The sequence below is a fragment of the Lynx canadensis genome, chromosome E2 (assembly GCF_007474595.2).
Source record: "Lynx canadensis isolate LIC74 chromosome E2, mLynCan4.pri.v2, whole genome shotgun sequence".
Classification (NCBI taxonomy): domain Eukaryota; kingdom Metazoa; phylum Chordata; class Mammalia; order Carnivora; family Felidae; genus Lynx; species Lynx canadensis.
Window position 1 is genome coordinate 4,976,597 of NC_044317.1, and position 21,691 is coordinate 4,998,287.

The 21,691-nt window shown below is 50.4% G+C and overlaps 1 protein-coding gene across 1 annotated transcript in view; it reads right to left on the bottom strand.

The window, feature by feature from the left end:
• The window catches only part of CDH13 (cadherin 13), a 1,031,871-nt gene that overhangs the window by 91,752 nt on the left and 918,428 nt on the right, over positions 1 to 21,691 (bottom strand). Inside the window, exons 9-10 of the mRNA XM_030298915.2 lie at positions 10,943 to 11,125; positions 3,932 to 4,185 (exon numbers count right to left, since the gene is read on the bottom strand). Of these exons, the coding sequence (XP_030154775.1) occupies positions 3,932 to 4,185; positions 10,943 to 11,125 (437 nt within the window). The remainder of the gene's footprint in view (positions 1 to 3,931; positions 4,186 to 10,942; positions 11,126 to 21,691) is intronic.

A 21,691-nucleotide genomic window follows, 5' to 3' on the forward strand; every position in this document is an offset into this window, starting at 1 on the left:
AAAGTAGGGTTTTTGGGGTGGGGTCACAGAGCATCTGGGAATGCAATATTGATAGAGATTCACCAAGTGGTGGCGGGGAGAGGCAGAGAAAGGAGGAGGAGGGGGAGGGAGGAGGGGGAGGAGGAGAGCGGGGAGGAAGGGGACGGGGCAGAACACCAGACAGCGGGGAGCGGATGAGAGAGACAGAGAGGCAGTGATGCGGTGGGTGCCAGGGAGAGGGAGGCAGAGACACAGAGAGGGAGACGAGGAAGGGACAGACAGAGCAAAGGATATACCAAGGGAGGCAGGCACAAACAGAGAGGGACACAGAGAGAAAGCTACACGGACACACACAGAGTCACACACACAGACAGGGGCACTGCCACGACCTGCATGGTGGCAGAACTCAAGGCAGTGGTTCTGACGGGATGGACACCCTCCGGGGCAGGACGGCTGGGACAGCATCTTATGGTACCTCTGTCATCTGAACTCAGAGCGCTCCTTGAGATGAAGGGTTCCCTCCCTCTTTCCATGCCTGCTCCCCAAAGCATCACTAAGACAACAATAACAGGACCGCTCACAAGGTCGCCTTTTGGAGAATTTTGGGCAGCCAAGCGCGGGTCGTCAGAGACCTGGGTCCCAGCCTGGCTGGCCCCGCCCTGCCGCCCTCCTCACCCCCTGCACACACAGCCCCTCAGGGACAGCGCTTCTCAGTGTGTCGGATCAAGGGCGGCAAGTAATTAACAGACCTCCTCTCCCAAAAGGTTCCTGTGACAATGGCTCAACCTGTCAGTGACACGGCTGTCTGTGCCTTGGATGAGCTCAGAACCAGCAGCAGGGGGGCCCGGTCAGTGCCAGGCTGAGAAACGGGGGGCACTTCTGGGCCACCGTGTGGCCCCAGCAGGAAGGGATGTGTGTGAGGAGTCTGGCCAGAGAGAGAAGTGTGTGAGACACACACACACACACACACACACACACACACACACACACACACACATTTACTTTGCTTCAAGGCTGGAAGAGGGGTTTCTCCGGACACTGCTCAGCTCAATTTGTAAATGCCAGAACTCTTAGGCAAACCAGCCACAGAGGGACACCTCAGTGGTATTTCCTGAGGGGACTCAAAGTTGGACTTGGTCACAGTGACTCTGTGGGTCCTGATGACACAGCATCCGTTCTCATCTCCTGGGAAGAGCCCCCTGAACTCCTTTGGTGCTCGTGATGGGACCTGGGGCCCACGGTGGGGACACTCTACCCCCCTGCTGTTCTGTGGGGCTCAGAGATGGGCCGTGTGTCCAACTGGGCTCTGTGAGACCCAAGCCTGGCCCCGGGCTCGAACTTTCGATTGGGAAGCATGCCTCTGGGGCCGAGGACCGGCATTGCTCGTCTCCCTACAGACGTGGCTGAGGAGGTGGCCGACCGCGGGGGACAGCGGAGTCAAAAGATGCAAAAAGGACATGCTCTGAGCACCTGTGTTCTCATGCTGAGTCCCCGCATCCCCATCAATTGAGGCCACCTTGGGCTAGGCCACTCTGAGGACGGTCCTGGCAGCTCATGACATGGGTCGTATCTGTAGTGACCGACGGTACAAACACGAAGCTCTTCAGAGCGTTCCAAACTTGGGCGTTTTCCCTCGAGCCTCCCCTCCAGGGATCAACACATGGCTTTCTCCACTGACGTCCCGCCCGTGGTAGAACGGGGGACGCCTGTACCCTGTTCCAGTGGCTCGTACCCTGGTCTTGATACGTCTCAGGGGCTTGGCTCTTGCCAGTACCCCCTCCCTCTGCAGACCAGAAATCCGTCCCTCCCTCAATCTGCTGGACCTGCTCTCTGGGGTCTGGCCCACCTTCCTAGTTCCACGTTCCATCCACAGGATGGGACCTCCTTCCTCCCTCCCCGTCAGCCGCCCGCATCTGAGAGCATCATCTCCATGGACCGTCAGGCGCCCTGAGTCGGGAGGCTCCTGACTGCAGCTCAGGCAACATCCCCCTGCCCCCCGGCACGTGAGCCCCTGCAGGTGAGGGGTGCAGGCCGTGGGAAATGGCGGAAGGTGGTTCATTCTCCCTGTGAGGTCGGGCTGTGCCAACCCATCATTTCCCATCCCCTAGAGACTCTGCAATGCCCGAGTTCCTGTGCTATCTCGGGCCTGTTTTTTTTTTTTTTAATGTTTATTTATTTTTGAGACAGAGACAGAGACAGAGTACTAGTGGGGGAGGGGCAGAGAGAGAGGGAGACACAGAATCCGAAGCAGGTGTCAGGCTCCAAGCTGTTCCGCACAGAGCCCCATGGTGGGGCTCGAACCCACGAACCGCGAGATCATGACCTGAGCCGAGGTAGGATGCTTAACGACTGAGCCACCCAGGTGCCCCTCGGGCCTCGTTCTAAACATGTTCAATAAGCCCTCCACCAGCAGATTCCTCCTTTTGCCTAAGTCAGCCAGAGCTGGTCTCAAACAAAGAACCCGGACAGACCCAGCTCTCTGTCTGTCACCGCATCTGTCCCCCCAACCCCACCAAGTTACCACTTTCAAGACTGGCAACATCCCAAGTCACGCAGCAAGGGCAGAGCCCTGGGTTCAGGAACATCAAGCCCGTGGAAGTTCGCTCTCTCCCCCACCCAGAGTCCCCTCTTCTGCTCCTGCTGTAGAAATACATAGTGACAGGAAAGCTTCCCTAAAGACATCCTAAATTTGTACATTTGCCTGTTTCCCCACCTAAGGACTTAAGGAAAGCTTTCTCTTTGATATTTAAATTGCATCTTTCCTCTGCCAGGTACCCAGCAGGAAAAGGAGAAAGAGAGAGAAAAAAGAGGGCAATTTCAGAGTCACGTTATTATAGGATTTGGTACAGTTCGCACCTTTATCTAGCTCATCTGGTATTTCAGAAAGTTTTGTTGTGAAAATAAATCCCCTTTTGGGATTGGAAACTAACGTGAGCCGCTCGTCTGCCAGCTCGCTCTGCGGTAAAGTGGCTGTGTGGAGACCGGGACACGTTTCCAGGTGTTTCAAATCAGGAAAATACGACACGTGTTTATTAGAAGTGCATCTAATACTTGATTATCCGTTCCTCCTACGAGAAGAAGATTAGATTTTGGAAAAGAAAGATTAATACCTTTCTTGTGCGGAGACGAGCGGGCGTTTGGACCTGCATGTCGATTTCAGCTTGCCGCGAAACACGGTACCAACGAGAGCAGCCGGTCAAGCCTAGTAACCCTAAGTAACGATCATTTAATTAAATCTTGTCACGACAACACCTTCTTTCTAAGCACCGGACAGAGCTCAAGAAACGAAGACGGAAATTTTGGAGACGATTTTTTGTTGTTGTTTGTTTGGCCTGCCATTTATCTGTCGGAAACCTAACCCCAACGTTCCCTTTCTAAGTGCCGGCAATGTCTGGTCCCCCCGCTCTGATGCTTCCGAGTCCATGGCACTGAGCAGAGAGCACGGACTTTGCAGACCGTCCTGTTTCTAGTCTGATTCCTCTGCTACTAGGCTGGGCAGCCTCGGGCTAGGTACTGAATCTCTCTGAATTCGCAATACCCTTATCTGTGTGTGGAGTCAGCCAGTGCTGACTTCCGAAGTCATGGTGGCGAGATGATGCAGGGGGGGCCAGAGTGTCTGAGATGCGGGGGGGGCCAGACGTGGTGGCTCCTTTTTCTTTTTTTCAGAGCCTGTGCTTGGCACTGGCAGACCGCTCTGGCCATTTGGGAACACTGCCCGGAGGCCACCCTCCTCCCCGGCATCAGGTGTGGAGGCAGCATCCCTGGAGAGTCAGCCTGGTCCTGACGCGATCGGCCAGGAGCTCTTCAGCGTGTGCCCTGTGCCTCCCACTCGCCCAGATCACCAACAAATTTACCGTAAGGCTAGTTTGCTCCGGACAGCCAGGCCTGCATCCGGAAAAGAAACGCAACTCCTGCCTGCCTCCGCCCTCCGGTTAGGGAGCCGCTCACCCACCTGATGGTTTGATGTTGCAGGGAATCTGGGTCCGTGGCATTCACGGTCAGGAGCACGCTGCCCACAGAGATGTTCTCCTGCCTGGTCACCATCATGGGGTCCGGGTAGAAAACCGGACCCTCGTTGACATCCAGGACAGTGATGTGGACGGTGGCCGTGGAGCTGGGGCCATAGGAGACGTCGGGTACCAGCGGGTCCTCGTTTTCCACTTTGATCAGCAGGGTGTGAAAGGCGGAGATCTCGTAGTCCAGAGGCTGGAAAGCAGGGGGAGGAGGCTGAGCATGTGAATCTGCTACAAGGGCAGGCGCCTTTGCACCAAGCACTCTGACATCCCACGGGCCGGGGTGGATTTTAGGGATGGGTCCAGGATTTGTGGGCCAACCTTCATGCAATTTGGGGTCCCCCTTAAGAAAAGGAATACGAAGCACACAGATACAAAAATCGGGATGGAAGGTGTTTTTTTTTTTTTTTTTTTTTTTAGATGAAGAAATAAATGTCAACACATTACGTGAGCCCCAGAGACCCGGGGTCCCCCGTTGCGATCTCTTTAGGCGACGCCCTGGCCACGCTGACACTAAAAGGCTTCCTACCTGTGACCTGTAGCCACAAGACGCCGCCACTCGGAGGGGGTTGGGGGCATGAACGACTCAAGCCTAAGCTTTGCCAGCTTCGGGGCAGCCCTGCCTCTGTTACCATGGGAGATAGAATGGAAAAGTCCCCAAGTCCCATTTGCACCGTTTCCCTCTCACTCGCCGCAAGGTCTGAGGCTGGGGTCTCTACAGCTCTCTGGCACAGGCACGCTTCCCGGGAGGGCGTCTCGTAGGGAAAAGGGCTGGAGAGGATTGGAAACACGTGGGGTTAAGCCTCTGGGCCCTTCCCCACCTGAGGGCATTTGAAAATGTGTGTGTGTGGGGGGGATTTTCAATTGTCACCATGACTTGGGGGCTCGGTGGCCACATACTGGGCGGAGGCAGTGATGACCAGACACACGGCCATGCCAGGGACCGTCCAACATGATGGTGGACTGTTCTGGCCCCAGGGTCACTGAGATGGGGTCCTCCGAGGTGCTTTTGCCAAGGGGTCTCGTAGTACCTGCCTCTCCCAGCTGCTGTGCAGAGGAAATCAGATCATGTCAAAGAAGCCCCACTGTAGACACTATTCATAAGGTGGTCCTGCCCATCACAGAACGTGCCAGATGACAGTCACTTGGCCACTCCCTTCCCAAACCACTAGATGATGTAGGAGTGACATTTCCTGTCCCTGGGGGTGCGTGGGGAGACGTTCAGGTCTGATGAGGGCACGTTATTTATTTCAAGTTATTTCCCTAATGTTTCGTGGGAGAATAAGTAGCCAACTCCTCAGACCCGTGACATATGGATACTCTTGCTGTGAGGACAGGACCAAAGCAGGTGCACGGAGTTGATTCACACTCGACTAGAAGGAAGCAAATGACCTCCCAGGTTGTAAGGGCCACGGGAAGTGGGGGCAGAGCCCCACAGGGGCGAGAGCTGGGATTGAAACCCGCTGGGTGAGTTGGACTGACTTGTGGTAACCTTCCGTAACGATCGCAGCCAACACGCACACAGCGCTCCCCACACGCGCAGAAGTGCACGCACGCGCACATGCACACGCAGAGGAAATGCTGACGTGACGACGCAGGAGTGCTTCCTGACTGTATCGGGACGGGACCCCCCCCCCCCCCCCCCACCCCCACTCCCCACCTGTAACAACTCCCAGAGGGACCTTCGGAGTTAACAGATACAAAGCTCTTGGCACCTAGGAGGTACTCAGTCGTTATTTGGTCCCATCCGGGTAACACAAGAATACTTCACCGCTCCGTCCCTTTCTAACTTCTGTCCATCCCGCGTGACGTGCTAAATACGCAACCTCAGGGAAGTCCATTTCCAACAGGGGCCAGGGGATCGCCAAGCTGGGAACACAGTCATTCATCCCAAGTAGGACACCGAAGAGGGGGAAGACTGGCGCGCTGGGTCGGGACCACCCTGCACTCGGCGCTCTGAGCAGGGCTGACGGGAGGAGCTCTGTCTCCGGGAGCCTCCTTCCCCCACCCCAGTGCGGGGCAGACCGAGGGGGGTGCACCTCAGGGCCAGAGGGCTTCTCTCACACCAGCTCTGGCTCCTGGCAACACAGCTTGCTTCTGGAGGTCAAGTTAACTAGCACACGGGCATGTGTGAAATCCGAAATCTAGCCCGACGGAATTTTCCACCACGATGAAAATGTCACCAGGCTGGGGTTTCTTTGGTTTGTTAGCTTCGGAGGGCTCCTCACAGCAGAATCTGGGCCTGGGTTTGAGGGCCCCCCGAGCCATCTGCAGCAGGATGGAGGGGGGCAGACCAGGTAGGAGGGAAGATCGGAATCTCGAGTGGAGGTGGCCTGGATTATTTACGCACGGCCTTTGAACGGTACGGCTGGAGTGTGTGTTTCTCTATGTGTGTGTATTCATGTTGGGTAAGTATATGGGTGCCTTTAGCATTAACCATGTATACACATGGATATACATATTCGATGTATTTATGTGAGACGTGCATGTATGTTTCTGTCAGAGGTGTGTGTGTGTGTGTGTGTGTGTGTGTGTGTGTGTGTGTGTGATATCTCTATTTGGGTTCCCCGAGACTCCAGCTGAGTCTGGAAGCAGAGCCTGAGGCAGGGGTTCTGAGTATGATGGACTGGCGTGCCTTCTCAGAAGAGAGGGAACGAGCCAGGACGTGGTCCCCGCTGGAGCCCAGCGCCAGCCCAGTGCCACGGGGGTCCTGGCGCTTTCACTGCACCAGTAGGTCAGCCCCATCTCAAGGCAGGGGCTGGTCTTTTGCACCCCCCTGCCCCTGAGAGCAGGCCCAGGCGGCAGGCTCTCTCCAGCTGGCAGGGCCTAACCTTCCTGGCTGGGGGGCTCCCCTTTTGGTAAGGGCAGTTCTGCTGGGCAGCAGAGGCTCGGACGGTGATCTGCCAGCACTCGAGGCTCTGGAGTGGCAGCTGCGGCCTCGTAAGCGAGTCTGGTGGGTGCCTCAGTTTCCCAGGGCGGCCGTACCAAAGGACTGGGTGGCTTAAGACAACAGAAATCCACTGTCTCCCAGTCCTGGAGACCAGGAGTGCAGAGTCCAATGCGAGCAGGGCCGTGCTCGCTCGGAAAGCTCTAGGGGAGCCTGCTTCGTCCCTGTGCCGCTCCCTTCTCTGCCTCTGCTGTCGCACGGCATTCTCCCCTGGGTGTATCTGCCCTCACACGGCCGACTTCTTACAGGAACACGGTCATGCTGGCCTAGGGCACCCCACCTCCCCCCCACTCGACCATGACCTCATCTTCGCTAATCACATCTGCAGTGACTGCTTCCAGAGAAGGCCACCTTCACAGGGTCTGAGGATTAGGACTTCAAAATAGCTCTTCTTTGGGGGCATAATTTGACCCATAACAGTGGGGCACCTAGAGCCCTCTGACCCCCATAATATACATATTTGATCTTTACCCCCACGCGTCCCTATTTGCCGTGACATTATTTATCCCTTACTGTGCACCTGCCTGTGCCTGGAGTGCCCTGTGTGCATCACCTCACCCAAGCCTCACTTTACCTCGTGATAGTGGGTGTTTTTATTCCCATTTTGTAGATGAGGGAACAGGCTCAGAGAGGTTGAATAACTCAGTTAAAGTCACACAGCACATGAGTGGCACAGAGGGATGTTTTGGCCCCGGAGGCCTGACGAGAAAATCGGAGCCAATAATAAACCGCTGTCTGTACCAAGTGTGATGCTGACGGGGACCTGGTCCTCTGCTCCACTCTGGGCCGATTTATTCACACTGGGATGGAACGCAGCTTCATAGGTGTGCAAGGGACACCTTCGCTCCCCAATACAGAGGGGTGCAGGTCCAGGTCTGGCCCTGGTGCTCGGTCACCATTGGGCCCGTGGGCTGCTGCACGCTTGTCCCTGCCCTTCCCGGAATCTTGGCCTGGTAAGCACTGGAGCAAGGGACCCTGGGAGAGGCTAGGGAGCTGTGGTTTCCCACAGACCTTGGTCTGGAGCCGCCAGGATAAGAAGAAGCTGGTAAGATGGCCACGAAGAAAAAGATGGGAGGCCCTGCTCGCCAGCCCGTCTCCAAGTACGTCCCCAGGCCGACATGCCCTGGGCAGAACACTGGCCTTCGAGGGGTGGAGACGGGAACAGTGCCACGGAGGCAGGGCAGAGGGGCAGTGAGTCGCATGCTGCCTTTCTGCAGGGCAGTGCCCTCGCTCGCTCACCCCACCTGCCCTGTGCGGAATTAGGCGGTAGTGATTCCATTTGCGCGTTCCCCGGGCCAGGCCGCTGGGGAGCTGGCAAAACGTGGGTCTCTGCTCTCGTACCCTGTCCTGGGTCACGCTGGAGTAAGAAACCCTCCTTTGTCTCGGGCATGTGACCTCATTAATGTGATTTGTCTGGTGCAGGGTCTCTGTGTCAGGGATGGGAGGAAATTGAAAACACTTCCAATAAAGTTACAGAGATTCGATTCAATTAATATTTCATTGAGGGTCAAGAGTGGGTGTGGACCAGTGTCCTGCGGGGTTTAAAGGCTGGAAAAGCCATCCCACACGGCGGGGGGTGGGGGTGGGGTGGGGGGTGGGGGGAGGTAAAGAACCTGGGGTTTGTTGTCTGATAGAGGGAGGATTTGGAAGTGATCTTACAGTGACTTTTAAGCCTATTATCGCTTTGGGGATCAAGGCTTTCTGGATGTTTCCTTCCCCTCTGAGGACAAAAGAGAAAACAGGCTTAAAATACAGGGTGGATTATATTCAGCCGAAAGGGTAACTCTCTGACAGTTTTGGAATAGGTTTACAAAGCAGCTAAGAGCATTCCTGACCAGAAGCTTTTACGAAGGAGACAGGTTCTTGCTTTCTGGAACTGTTAGGATTTGGTCCTGCAGGGAGGTAGGATTCCCCTGGGAACCACACAGTCCTGAAATTTCTGCTGGTTCCTCCGTATGTGGACTGCCAACTTGTTAGGGCGGGACTGCTCATGGCTGGTTGCCCAAAGACCACCCCCCACCCCCTCCCCGGTGCTCCCCTCCCCATCTCTTCCTGCAGAAGCCCCAAAGGCCAGATTTAGATTGCAGAGCCTTCCCTGCAGCTGAGGGTGGGCATATGTTATCTGGGCAATGAAACATCATGGGAAGTTGCCTGGGAAACCAGTGGAAAAGATATTTTCTTCCCTGAAGGCGGCGGCAGGGGGTGGGGGGCACTTGAGAATTCCCTCTCTCTCTCTCTCTCTCTCTCTCTCTCTCTTTCTTGCCTGGCTGCCTCCTTGCTTTCAGCCTTAGAACACAGCAGCGGGAAGATGTGCTACCTGGAACTTTGGCAGCCATTTTATGACCATGAGGAAAAAGCCAGAGGCATCTGCTGTGCCCCCTGATGGCTCTCTGACACCCTGAACTGCCAGTCAATCCTAGATTGGCCTACCTTCGTCTAGTTATGGAAATCATTAAATTCTCTTTAGTGTTTAAGCCACTATCAGCCTGGTATTTCAGTACTTGACCTGAAGGCATTTTTAACTCGTGCACTGGCGGGAACAAGGCCAGGCCTGCCTGCAGAAAGCTGCCCGGGGGCTTTGACCTTGGTGGACTGAGAAGCAGAGAGAGTCCAAGGCCCTTTGGAGGAATTCACGTGGCAGGCAGCCGGAGGGAGGCGGAGTCTCCATCCTAATTCTGAAGCAAAGGAAGTCCACTCACTGGTCAAACTGAGGCCCAGAGGGAGCCCCAGGTGTCGCGGAATCTGCAGGTGGAAACTTGCCCTCCGCAGTGGTCATCCGCGAGGCCGGGCTCGGTGAACACCTCCCTCCCTCACATGGTGACCCAGCAGGTGTGGTGTGGGCCCAGGAACCTAGCATCCTTGGCGACGCTTCTGCGTGCTAACGTTTCAGACTCAGCAGTGAGGGCCCGTGTGGGAAGGTGGGGAGGGGAGGACGCGCCTTCGTGACTCTGGTTCTCTTGGATTTTCGGTCCCTCAAGCTGCAGCAAACAGAACGGGGACGACTGTGCTGTTCCAGGATTTATGATGGGGATGCATATTCACCCAAATGCTGTTTTCCAGCCGCAGGTTTGGAAAATTGTCCGACGGCTTGTATAGACCCAGGCTAGCCGCAGAGGACAGGCAGAGGCTGCGTTAGTTTGTGACTTTCACGACTTGTGAAAGTGCAGGGGTGGGTGCACTGGGAGGGCAGTGCCAGGATCTCCTAACAACTCCGCCCGTGCCTGTGTTACTAGAAACCAGTCCTGCCAACTTCAGCCTCGTGAAACTGATTTTAGTGCTCTGGCCACCAGAACTGTAAGAGAATGTGAGTGTGTGTTGCCCTATATCACCAAGTTTGTGGCCATTTGTTAAAGCAGCCCCAGGACACTTGCACAGGTGCTAAGGGTCTGTCGCCCTTTATCTCCTGTTTTTAAGTGAATAACTGAGATTGTGCTAAGGAAAGACCAGGAAGAAATGTAATGATCTCTCTCTCTCTCTTTTTTTTTAGAGAGAGAGAGAGAGAGAGAGAGAGAGCACATGTGCCAACAAGGGAGAGGGGCAGAGGGAGAGAGAGAGAATTCTAAGCAGGCTCCACGCTCAGCACGGGGCTCCATCCCACGACCCTGGGATCATGACCTGAGCCAAAATCAAGGGTCGGACGCTCGACCAACCGAGCCACTCAGGCGTCCTGTAATGATCCACAGTTTTGATCACAGATCTTTAAAAAACCTTCACATATCCCATTTTTGCATATCTTTGATAATTCACAATCAGATGTGTGGAGAATCTCATTTCAAAATTAAATGTGGGATTTTTTTGAAGGTTACACGTAAGTTTGAGTTTCCTAGAACCCATAAAACAGCTTGGTTTCGTGGCTGTGAGGATACAAGTTCACCCTTAAGCTGTGAGCCCCTTTTTCTGTTTTCAATTCCAAAAGGAGGAGAGCAGGGCTGACTTCTCCTTGACCTTCCCCAGCAGGGAGGCCCTCTGCCTGGTGGAGGGAGGAGCCCGGAAGCGCCCTTACTTTGACGACGGACAGCATGCCCTCGTTGGTCTGAGGGTTGGTGTGGATTTCGAAGCTCTGCCCAGGGTTTCCGTTGATGATGGTGTAGACAGCCCTCCATGCGCCCGTGGTGGGGTCGTCCTTGTCTTCCACTGTCAGGTTGACGATAACCCCCACGGCTCCTTCCTCGACGGTGGCTTGAAACTGCAAACAGAGCAGATGGTTACTGTCACTCTTTGGAAAGAACAGCAAAGACCCTTTGCGGGGCTCGTACCGTGGGCCCGGTAGTGGGTACGTTACCCGCATCACCTCATTTCACAGTAAACAATAATGCAGGCAGGTCACGGAGCTGTGCTGTGTTGGCAGATGGTCCGCTCCCTCCCTCTGCCTTCCTTGTACTTAGGTGAGGCCAGGAGACTGCCTTCTCCCCTACTGGATGTGGCCAGATGTGATGCTTGCCAGCTGGGGGCAGCGGTCTCTTCTCTGTGCCTCTCTCCTGCCCTCTATCGGAACCCAGGCAACCACAGGGCCCCAGGGCAGGGTACGGCTACGGGGGGAGGAGCGTGGGTCCTGAGTCCCCACAAGGAGAAGAACACCGTCCTGGGAGCTGTTGTTGAAGGAGAGACAGACGTCTATGGAGGTTGAGCCTTTATGCAATTCTGTCTGCCTTTGCTCTTGCAGCGTCATCTACCCCAAACCACAAGGTAACCAAGGTAACCGGGGAGCCAGTGTGTGTCTCCCTGGCATGTGGAGGGACTGGAACTGGAGCCCCCCCCCCCCCCCGCCCGTGTCGGACTCCACAGCCTCTGCTCGACCGCACCATCTCCTCGAAGGAAGAAAGTCCCGCTCCTTTCCCATGACTTAAACAAAAAACAAAACGTTTTCTACGGAAACTTATAAATCAGTTGTTTGAAGCCTTGTTGTACCTGTGTTTTTATTGTAATACATCTCACATACTTGTTGCAAGTAGGTGTGGTGGAAATAAATCAATAAATGAAAAATCAGCTTCCCAGAGATAGAGAATTTCACGAGCTATCATTAGCACATTCCTTCGAGCTGGAAGCATAAAGTATTGTTTTGGTGCTTACCTCTGACACACTACACGTGAATAGTAATCTGTTTGCAAATATTTTACAGACAAGTAATACCAATAAGCTGACAACAAGAAGAAATATCTTGGAATTTCAATTAGTAGCCAAGTGAATCTAGAGACAGTGAGACAGTGTCAGAAAGCCCTTGTGTTCAGAGAAAAGTAATTGGAGAGATGAGGTTTCAGAAGCGGTGGCTGATTAATTGACTTGCAAATCATTAATCATAAGCCTTAATCTTGATGCCTTGGGGGGGATGGGGCGGGGACGGGAACTAATTTGTCTACCACACCTCAGCAAACCCGGGTGGGTTGTTTCCTTTTCTCTGAAAGGGACGCTGGGAAATTCTTGGAACATGATGGCAGGATGGAAAGTGGCCAGAGCAGGGAGGTCTGGAAGACGCTGTCACATGGATACGGCTCCGGGAGACAAGGAAGTTGACCCGATTCCTGTCTAAGGAGGCTCTTCCTTCTATCTTTCCCTCCTTCTCACAAAAATCATGGAATTCCTAAGCGTAAGCCTAGATAGATGGTTTTCAGCTCTGTTTGCACATTAGAATCTTTTCAGGGGCATTTTGTTTTGTTTTGTTTTGTTTTTAACTAACCAGGCTCTATTCCAATTCAGTGGGTTTGGGGTAAAGTCTGAGATTCTGTACTTTCTTAACCTGTCCAGATCATTCTTTTTTTTTTTTTTTTTTTTTAAGTTTATTTATCTACTTAGAGGGAGAAAGAGAGAAAGAGAGACACAGAGAGAGAGAGAATCCCAAGCAGGCTCCATGCTGTCAGTACATAACCTGCTGTGGGGCTTGAACTCATGAATCATGAGATCATGACCTGAGCTAAAACCAAGAGGCAGATGCTTAACCGACCGAGCCACCCAGGTGCCCGTGTCCAGATAATTTTAGTATGCAATTTGGGTTGAGAGAAGCATGATAGAGTCCAAGGTCAAGAACGTTCAGATATGGGTGAAGAAATAGGCACAGAGAAGCAAGGGAAGCCCAGAGTCATTCAGTGAACCAAAGGTCAAGTCCGCGTCTCCTGGATTCCTGTAAACGCTGCTTTTAACAAGTTCTATTACTCAAGACCCGCATCACTTAGGTCCGTCCTTCACCCCTGTTGGGGTCCAGAGCCCGATGACCGGTTCTCTGTCCCTACTGATCACATCAGACCTCAGCTCATAACCTGTCCTTGTGTCTTTTCTGACACTGGCACCTGAGGACCCCAGGTGGGCAATTATGCAGGAACACGGAGCGCTGAGACCAGAGGATGCCGGGAACCATCCATCCTGTAGAAATGCTGCTACATCCAGCACAGAGGTGAGAAGCTGCTTTCTCAAAGCAGATGAGGTTTTCACGTTGCTGAGATGAACACCTAGGACAGATCACGATTTGAGGGGGCTGGAGGCCCTATGTGGTCTGCCTTGTTCACAGACCTCCCCCGACCCCTCACATGATGCCAGGTACAGAGAGGGGACACAGTAAGCATTTGTTGAATGAATCGGTGGTCTTAAATATAGGCAGTAGGTCTTAAATATAGGCATCAAAGGCGAGGGCAGAGGAAATATGAGAGATGTGGCTAGCCAGGAGCCGTAAGAGGGACTGGCTTGGTGACTGATGCTTGATTCTGCTACTTGCTTGATGTTCCAGAAGGGTAGGGATGGACCGATCTCTTTTGTTCTCCAGGACATCTCTAGCATGGCGGCATCACAACTTTTGTCGATCTTAGGTACTTTCACCTTCGTTGGTCCCTCCCGCCATAATAGATTTTCGTGGGCTTAAATTTTTTTTTTTATGTGAGGGAAAAAACCAAAACTTTCTTTGACTCTGAAAGTTCTTTTTTCCTTATGATTTGAGGATGCCGTGTCGATAGTAACTGTTGGATGACTCAGCCCTGATCCCCAGTACATAGCACAGTACTGGATGCATGAAGATCTGATGGGTGGACGGATGGATCTTAAAATTGATATTTAGGCCATGTCTAAGTGGGAAAAACCTGTGCAGATTTCCCCCATGACACTTCTTTTTTAATGTCTGGAGCACATACCATAGGGGATGGCATAAAACACCCTTTTAGTGTGAGAGCCAATGTCTCCAAATGGAATAAGGTGGTATTATTACAGGAATTCTCACAGTGTGTACTGTAGCCCTAATATATCCTTAGATTTAGCAATATGTCCACAGCTACATTTACCTACCATCCATCCACCCCTCTATCATCCACCCATCATTTTCCATCTATTCTCCATCCATCCTCCATCCATGTATCCATCCATTTATCTTCCTTCCATCCATCCATCATCTACCCATCCATTCTCCATCCCTCCATTTATCCATCTATCCATCTATCCATCCACCCATCCATTTACCCATCCATCCACCCGCCAATCCATCCATCCATCCATCCATCCATCCATCCATCCATCCACCCATCCACTTACCCATCCATCCATCCATCCATCCATCCATCCACCCACCAATCCATCCATCCATCCATCCATCCATCCATCCACCCACCCACCCACCCATCCATCCATCCATCCATCCACCCATCCATCCATCCACCCACCCACCCATCCATTTGTCCATCATTCTCTATCCATTTGGCCATCTATTGCTCTTCCAGACAGACATCCAGCCAACAGATATTTGGCAAATGGCTTCTGTATGCCAGGCATGATATAGTCTTAAATTCTAGGCATACACTACAAAATAAAACAGACATGGTATATGTCTGGTAATAAACCTATGTTCAATATTAGGAAAAAAAGTAACACTGAGCCTGTAGCTTGAAAGGGGGCTGGTGAGAGGGAGTGGGTACCTGACCCAGTCTGTGGAGGGTCATTAGGGAGGGATTCCCTGAGAACTGAAAGCAGAGGAGGAGTTAGTAGGGTGAAAGGAGAGAGAGTGGCCCTGGCATCTGGAACAGCAGGAGCAGAGACCAGTGGCAGGGGGGAGCATGCGCATTTGCAGAAGGGAGGGAAGGTGGGTGTGTCTGGAGTGGGGGGAGGCTGGGAGAACTGTTTCCCACTGGACTTCAGAGAAGGACAGATTCAGATTATGCAAGGCTTTGGGGGCCAAGGAAAGGCACTGGAATTTACCATGAAAGCCAAGCCGAGTCTAGTCAAGGAACTGGACTGTGTTTAAATCTACCCTTGAGAGAATTCAGAAAAAAAAAAATCTTTAAATATAGAAAACATTCAACACAATTATTACGGTCTTTGTTAGGACCATTATCTGATTCTTGCATAAACTACAAAGTCAGTTTCCTTGAGCATCCATTTAGAAACTCATTATTGCTTAATTAAATACTCATTCTATTAATTCTATTCAATGTTTTAACCCCATTATATAATTCAAGATGGAAAATTAAATAGATTAAAATGAAATAGTACCATTTTATATTTCTATAGCAATGCTCACTTTGCGATTTAAAAACAGACAGACAGACATTAATTTAGCACACCAGAGCAGGAGGAATTATTGATTGTAACATTACTTCCCCTAATTGGAAAAAAAATAGATAAAGTCACTTTTCTGTTAAACTGTGTGGCAAATCAAATACCAGATGCAAAATGTATTTTTACGCAATCAATGCGGGTGACTGGCTTGGGACATAGTGAGGCTCATTAGCTCTCTCCCTTCTATTCAGAACTGAGTATTTCATTCTGCTTTCTTTGATGACGTGCGGGGAGTTTTGTGATGGACGTTTAGGAGGAGAATGCCTGGACTTTCCACAAAGGTCATCCATCTCCAGGGGGAAGAGAGCCTTCTGTTTTATTTTACATGAAGAATAAATGCTCTTCCTCATAGAGCAAGTAGCTGGTTTTAGATTAAGGTTAACCCAAAGATGGAAATAATAATGAGCAGAGTAGAAAGCCACAGGTGGGGAAGAGGTGACAGGGCATGACTTTAAGGGACTGGACATCTGCGAGCTTGCCTGCCTGACGATTGGAGTCCAGGTTCACGAACTGTCAACCATGACGTTTCATGGATGGTGAACTTGAAAAGTCGAGATGTCGTCATTTGGGTCCTGGCTTTGGGAAATTAAAAGCTAAGATCCCAGAAAATTTGATAAACTTGAATTTCTACTGGGAGGTTAACAGTGTGAGGGAGACATCGTCAGAAATTTAACTTGCAAACAATTTTATGAGTCTATATTTACACAGAGAATAGAACTCATTGGAAAAATCTAATTTCTTGCTAATAGCCTAATGGGTAGAAACTGTGATTGCTAGAAATAAGATAATATATTTAAGAATCTTGGCACATTGCCTGGCATGGAGTAAGGAATCAGAATTTGTTAGTGAGGATGGGATGATTTGGGATTTTGTTTTGTATCCTATGAAATTCTTACTAATAAATTGGAGAATATGGTTTAAACCCCTGTGACTCTCTGTTCTTATCAGGGTCTGGCTTTTAATGGATAATCTATGTTGATATCTTCTTTCCCTGCATTGGTGTGGAAAAGCTCTCCTTTCAGTTAGGAGCGTTTGACATTTACATACTTGCGTATCCCTGGTTTGCTCTAACAACAGACCCTTTATTGCCAAGGCAAATGATGTTAGCCTATAGCTGTATTAGAATGTATAGCTGTATTACGTATCTGGTTTCCTTCTACCTAGGATTAGGATTCACCTCAGGATGGAAAAATGCAAGAAATATTTATTTAGTAAAATATTTACTTGGTAAATTATCTATCTATCTATCTATCTATCTATCTATCTATCTATCTATCTAGTAAATATTCCTGAAGTGTCACCAGGTACAGGAAATAGAGCAATAAATGAAAGGGACACTCTTCTCTTCCCTGGGGGGCTTACAGCTCAGTAAATTGACACATTCCCTCCCAGTCACCCCCTTTATATGTTTTGCTCACCAGTGACATCTCCAGACATTTTGTTTTCTACCATTTCTCCACTGTCATATATCCAAGCCTGCATGTGTGGTCAGTTATTCATGCTTTCATGTTTGGACATGATTTAGTTTCCAGCTAATGGCCATTTCAATAATGGTGCTGGACCATTGGATATTGGATATCCATGTGGAGAAAACATGAATATCCATCCCTACCTCACATCATACACAAAATGTGAAAGGTAAAATAATAGAAGTTTTAGAAGGAAACATAGGAGGACGTTAAAAAAAATTTTTTTTTAATGTTTATTTTTTGAGAGACAAAGAGAGACAGAGCATGATCCCAAGGGGGAGGGGCAGAGAGAGAGGGAGTTGCAGAATCCGAAGCAGGCTCCAGACTCCGAGCTGTCAGCACAGAGCCTGACACGGGGCTCGAACTTATAAACTGTGAGACCACGACCTGAGCTGAAGTCGGACGCTTACTTGACTGAGTCACCCAGGAGCCCCCATAGGAGGACATTTTAATTCAGCTTATGGCTAATGCTTATGTGCACTTTATACATATGTGATATAATATGTAAAATATTTAAAATATATAAAGTACAAAAATATAAAATGTAATTATGTGTGTGAAGTTCACATAATAAAACATATCTAATATTTAAAAAGAACATATAAACAAGAACCTATATTATTTAAATAAAAATTCTAATAAGCATACAGGGTTCTAAATAAAGTTCTTCTATATTAAAATTTTTTTTAAATGTTTATTTATTTGAGAGAGAGGGAGAGAGAGACAGTGTGAGTGGGGGAGGGTCAGAAAAAGAGAGAGGGAGACACAGAATCTGAAACAGGCTCCAAGCTCTGAGCTGTCAGCACAGAGCTTGATGTGGGGCTCAAACTCTGACCTGTGAGATCATGACCTCAGCTGAAGTTGGACGCTTAACTGGCTGACGCTTAACGCTCTAACCAGGCGCCCCTCATTAGAAGCCTTTATGTCTAAGAATTGATTAACAACAGAGGCCCACAAGGGACTCTGAAGGTCTTTGGCTAGAAACCATCAGCTAGCCCATAAGACAACACCACCTACTGAATCTTTTCCTAGCCATGTCCTAATAGAACATGCATAGACAGGCCCCCAAATGACCGTAGAACCAAGATGGGAGAAGAATATTCGGGAAACCACCAGACCATAATGGCTTCAGACATTGGCAAGCCTCTTTGACTCTTGTCTCTATCCGGTTAAAATTCTGTAATCTCTAAATACCCCTTTCTCTCCCCCACTCCTTTTTTTAAAAGTTTATTTATTTATTTTAAGAGAGAGAGAGAGTGTGAGCAGGGGAGGGGCAGAGAGAGAGAGGGAGAGAGAGAGAGAGAATCCCAAGCAGGCCCCGTGCTGCTGGTACAGAGCCTGACGTGGGGCTTGATCCCATGAACTCCACAAACTGTGAGATCCTGACCTGAGCTGAAATCAAGGGTTGGACACTCAAACAACTGAGCCCCCAGATGCCAGGGCTCGGGTGTCCAGCAATGGTAAGCAAAGCCTACCTGTCCTCTCAAGCAGAGACAGCTTGGGGCATGCCCCTCCCAACTGTCAGCTTCTGGAAAGTGAGGATCATGTCTCTGACTCCCCAAATGGCAGACCTTCCATAAAGTGAGAGCACCATAATTAGACATTGAATGTTGGGGTCGTTTTTGTCTGTGGAGTAAAAACCTAAGGGGAGAAGATGCCAGGGTGCACGTGTTTGAGGGTCTCGCGATGAGAACGGGGACCACGTCTTCTCCAGTCTCACTGAGAAAAAGGCGGGTGACACTAAATTATAGTTCAAATGGCAGAAACGACAGAATTCTAAATGGTGGATATCAGCCTTCCTTTTCTGAGGATCCTTAAAGAAGATCTCAGCCCCTGCTGCAAAGAGTGTTCTAGGGTGCCTTTTGTGTCATGGGACCCCAGCTTCCTTGACCAGAGCGGACTGGGCCCAGATGTGGCACCAGACTCACTGTCGACCACAGGTAACCACTCACAGGTAATTGCCTGCTTTGTGAGCAATCAGGTGTTTGTCTAAGAACCTGAACTCAGAGAAATAGGGGCTATAATCACAAATAAAGGGTCCTTAAATCCTACGTTTCTGAGTAGTTGAGCACGAGGTGGCCCTTTCCTCTGTCACTCGGACAGCTATGAACAGATGCATAGAGAAGTAAAAGAATGGACACACTGCAAGAAAAATGGAGAGTTCCCAGGGTACTCAAAAGACAAAAGACAGATTGGGAGGCATCCTTGGTCTCTGGCTGGTTTCCCAGCCCTGCCCCCATGCCCCGGGGTTCCCTGCACGTCTTGTCGCCTGGAAGCTTCTGGGCCTGTCAACAGCCACATCTTCACCAGCCACCTTGAGAGGGTGTCTGCTTTTTGCAACTAACGGAGCCCCGGGAAACCAAGGCTGGTGGTGGATGTCTGCCATTCTCAGCGGGAAGATGTGGACTTTTTGGTGAAGATTTGGGATCCACAGGTGTCTCCTCAGTTTTTTTTTTTTTTTCACCTTGCTATGGAGAATTTCAAACATTTATAAAAGCAGCCAGAATAAAGAGCCCCGTGTGCACATCATCAGGCTTCAGAGACTGTCACCTTGTGTCCCACTGTGCTTCCTTTATGCACCCACGTCTCCCCATTCCTGTATTATCTGGAGCGAATCCCAGATATATCGTTGTATCTGTAAATACTTCATTGTGTGTCTCTAAAAGATAAAGGCTCTTTTTCGGAAAACATAATCAAAGTCCTTTCTTGATCCGGCGAACATTAATTTCTTCTGATAATTACTGGTTTTCTTTGGTGCCGGATACTTTGATAAAAGCATTTGCATGTTATCTCTGTTGTGGAAAGAGCGAGAGCCAACCAGGCCTGGTGAAGGACGTTCATAAAGGGGCCTGGTAAACTGCTCCGTGTGTTACCAGAGTTTCCTGAGCTACGTGTTTCAAGCAGGTGAACAAAGGCGAATAGTTCAACGGTAGTAAAGAACAACACTTTAACACCAAAGAAGCCTGCTCTCGAGCAAAGAGCACTCTCTAAGATTCAGTGGCCTCCCAGGCCATGTGGCTCTTGATCTGGGGTGGGGTGGGGGGCATATACACAGCCCCCTAGTTGATGCGACCCACCCAGAGAAGCCCTGGGCTGGCAGGAGAGCTTTGCACCCGGAGGGCTGCCAACCGTGGTTCCCCTTCCACCAAGAGGAGAGACCAAGTGTCTCCCAGCTTTCTGGATGTACAGGTGCAGGGGGATGGGCCAACGGGCAAGAGACGGAAACCATATTCACTGTGTGCTCTTGGTGCTCACTCCCCTGTGTGGGTTCATTTCCTCTGAGGAGGTGCTGAGGAAATGATCTCCGAGGACGATGGCCGGCCAGGCGGGGCTCTCGGGGGGCCCAGCAGCGCACCTGCTAAAGACTGTATTCTTCCCCTCATGTCCTTGCCTCCTCTAATCTGCCAAGTACACACACAGAAGAAGCCCAGATAACAAAACACGCCTTTTCCTCCAGGAAACAAAAGGAAAACACATCGCCACCGAAGACTGACACGAACACAATGCACTTGAGCGGTGGTTGTCAAATCGTGTTCCTGGGAACCAAGACCGTTTGAGAGACGGTGCGGGAGTCCCGGCAACGTTTCAGGTGTTTCCCCCCAAACAATAGAGAGTTAAGGAATCTGTTAATTATGGTTTGTCTGTTGGGTGTATGAGAGTTCCTGCCCAAGATTGTGCCTCAAAAGAAAAAAAAAATTTGCTGATAAAACAGAAGTCTGAAAATCCCTGCCTTAGGGAACCGCTGAAATAAACACTACATTAGATAAAGAGAGAAACATAAAACCCAAGGAGCAAATTTGCCTGCATCCCTCAGTCTCTGAACGCCCAGTGCAGACAATATTCCACCTGATTAAAGTACGTCTCCCTCACTTGAACTGCTCCCTGTAAAAAATGTAAGAGAAAGCAAAATGCATCTGTACATCTGATCGGAGAACTGGAAATAGCTTCATGTTGAGAAGCAAAGAGATTTTCTGTAGAGATATGCGTCTGACCACAAACATTTAAATCTGGATGAAGAATGACTTTTTTAGGAGCGAGAGCGTGGTCTGTTCCAGAGTTTGGAGCTTGGCTCGTGCAATCCTGCAGATTTATAGCTGTGGGAATTTCACTGATGTGGGGCAAGTTGAGATTTACCTCGAACTCATCAATCCTGTAACTTCTCTGAGTCCCTGCTTGCTTATCTGAGACGTAGGTGTCAGACTAGTGTGGTAGGTTGTTTCTCTCTTTTTTAAAGTTAAAAAAAATGTTTGTTTACTTATTTTGAGAGAGAGAGAGAGAGAGAGAGAGAGAGAGAGAGAGAGAGTGTGGGTGGGTGAGGGGCAGAGAGAGAAAGAGAGAATCTCAAGCAGGCTCCGCACTGTCAGTGTGGAGCCCAATGTGGGGCTCGATCCCATGAATCACGAGATCGCTACCTGAGCAGAAATGAAGAGTTGGACGTTGAGCCGACTGAGTCACCCAGGTGCTCCAAGCCGTGGTTTGTTTTTTTTTTTTAATTTTTTCTAATGTTTATTTATTTTTGAAGGAGAGAGAGATGGAGTATGAGTGGGGGAGGGGCAGAGAGAGAGGGACACATAGAATTCAAAGCAGGCTCCAGGCTCTGAGCTGTCAGCACAGAGCCTGACGCGGGGCTTGAACTCACAGACCGTGAGATCATGACCTGAGCCGAAGTCGGACGCTCAACCAACTGAGCCACCCAGCCGCCCCCCACCCACCCCAAGCCGTGGGTTCTCAATGCTGACTGCACATCAGAATCACTT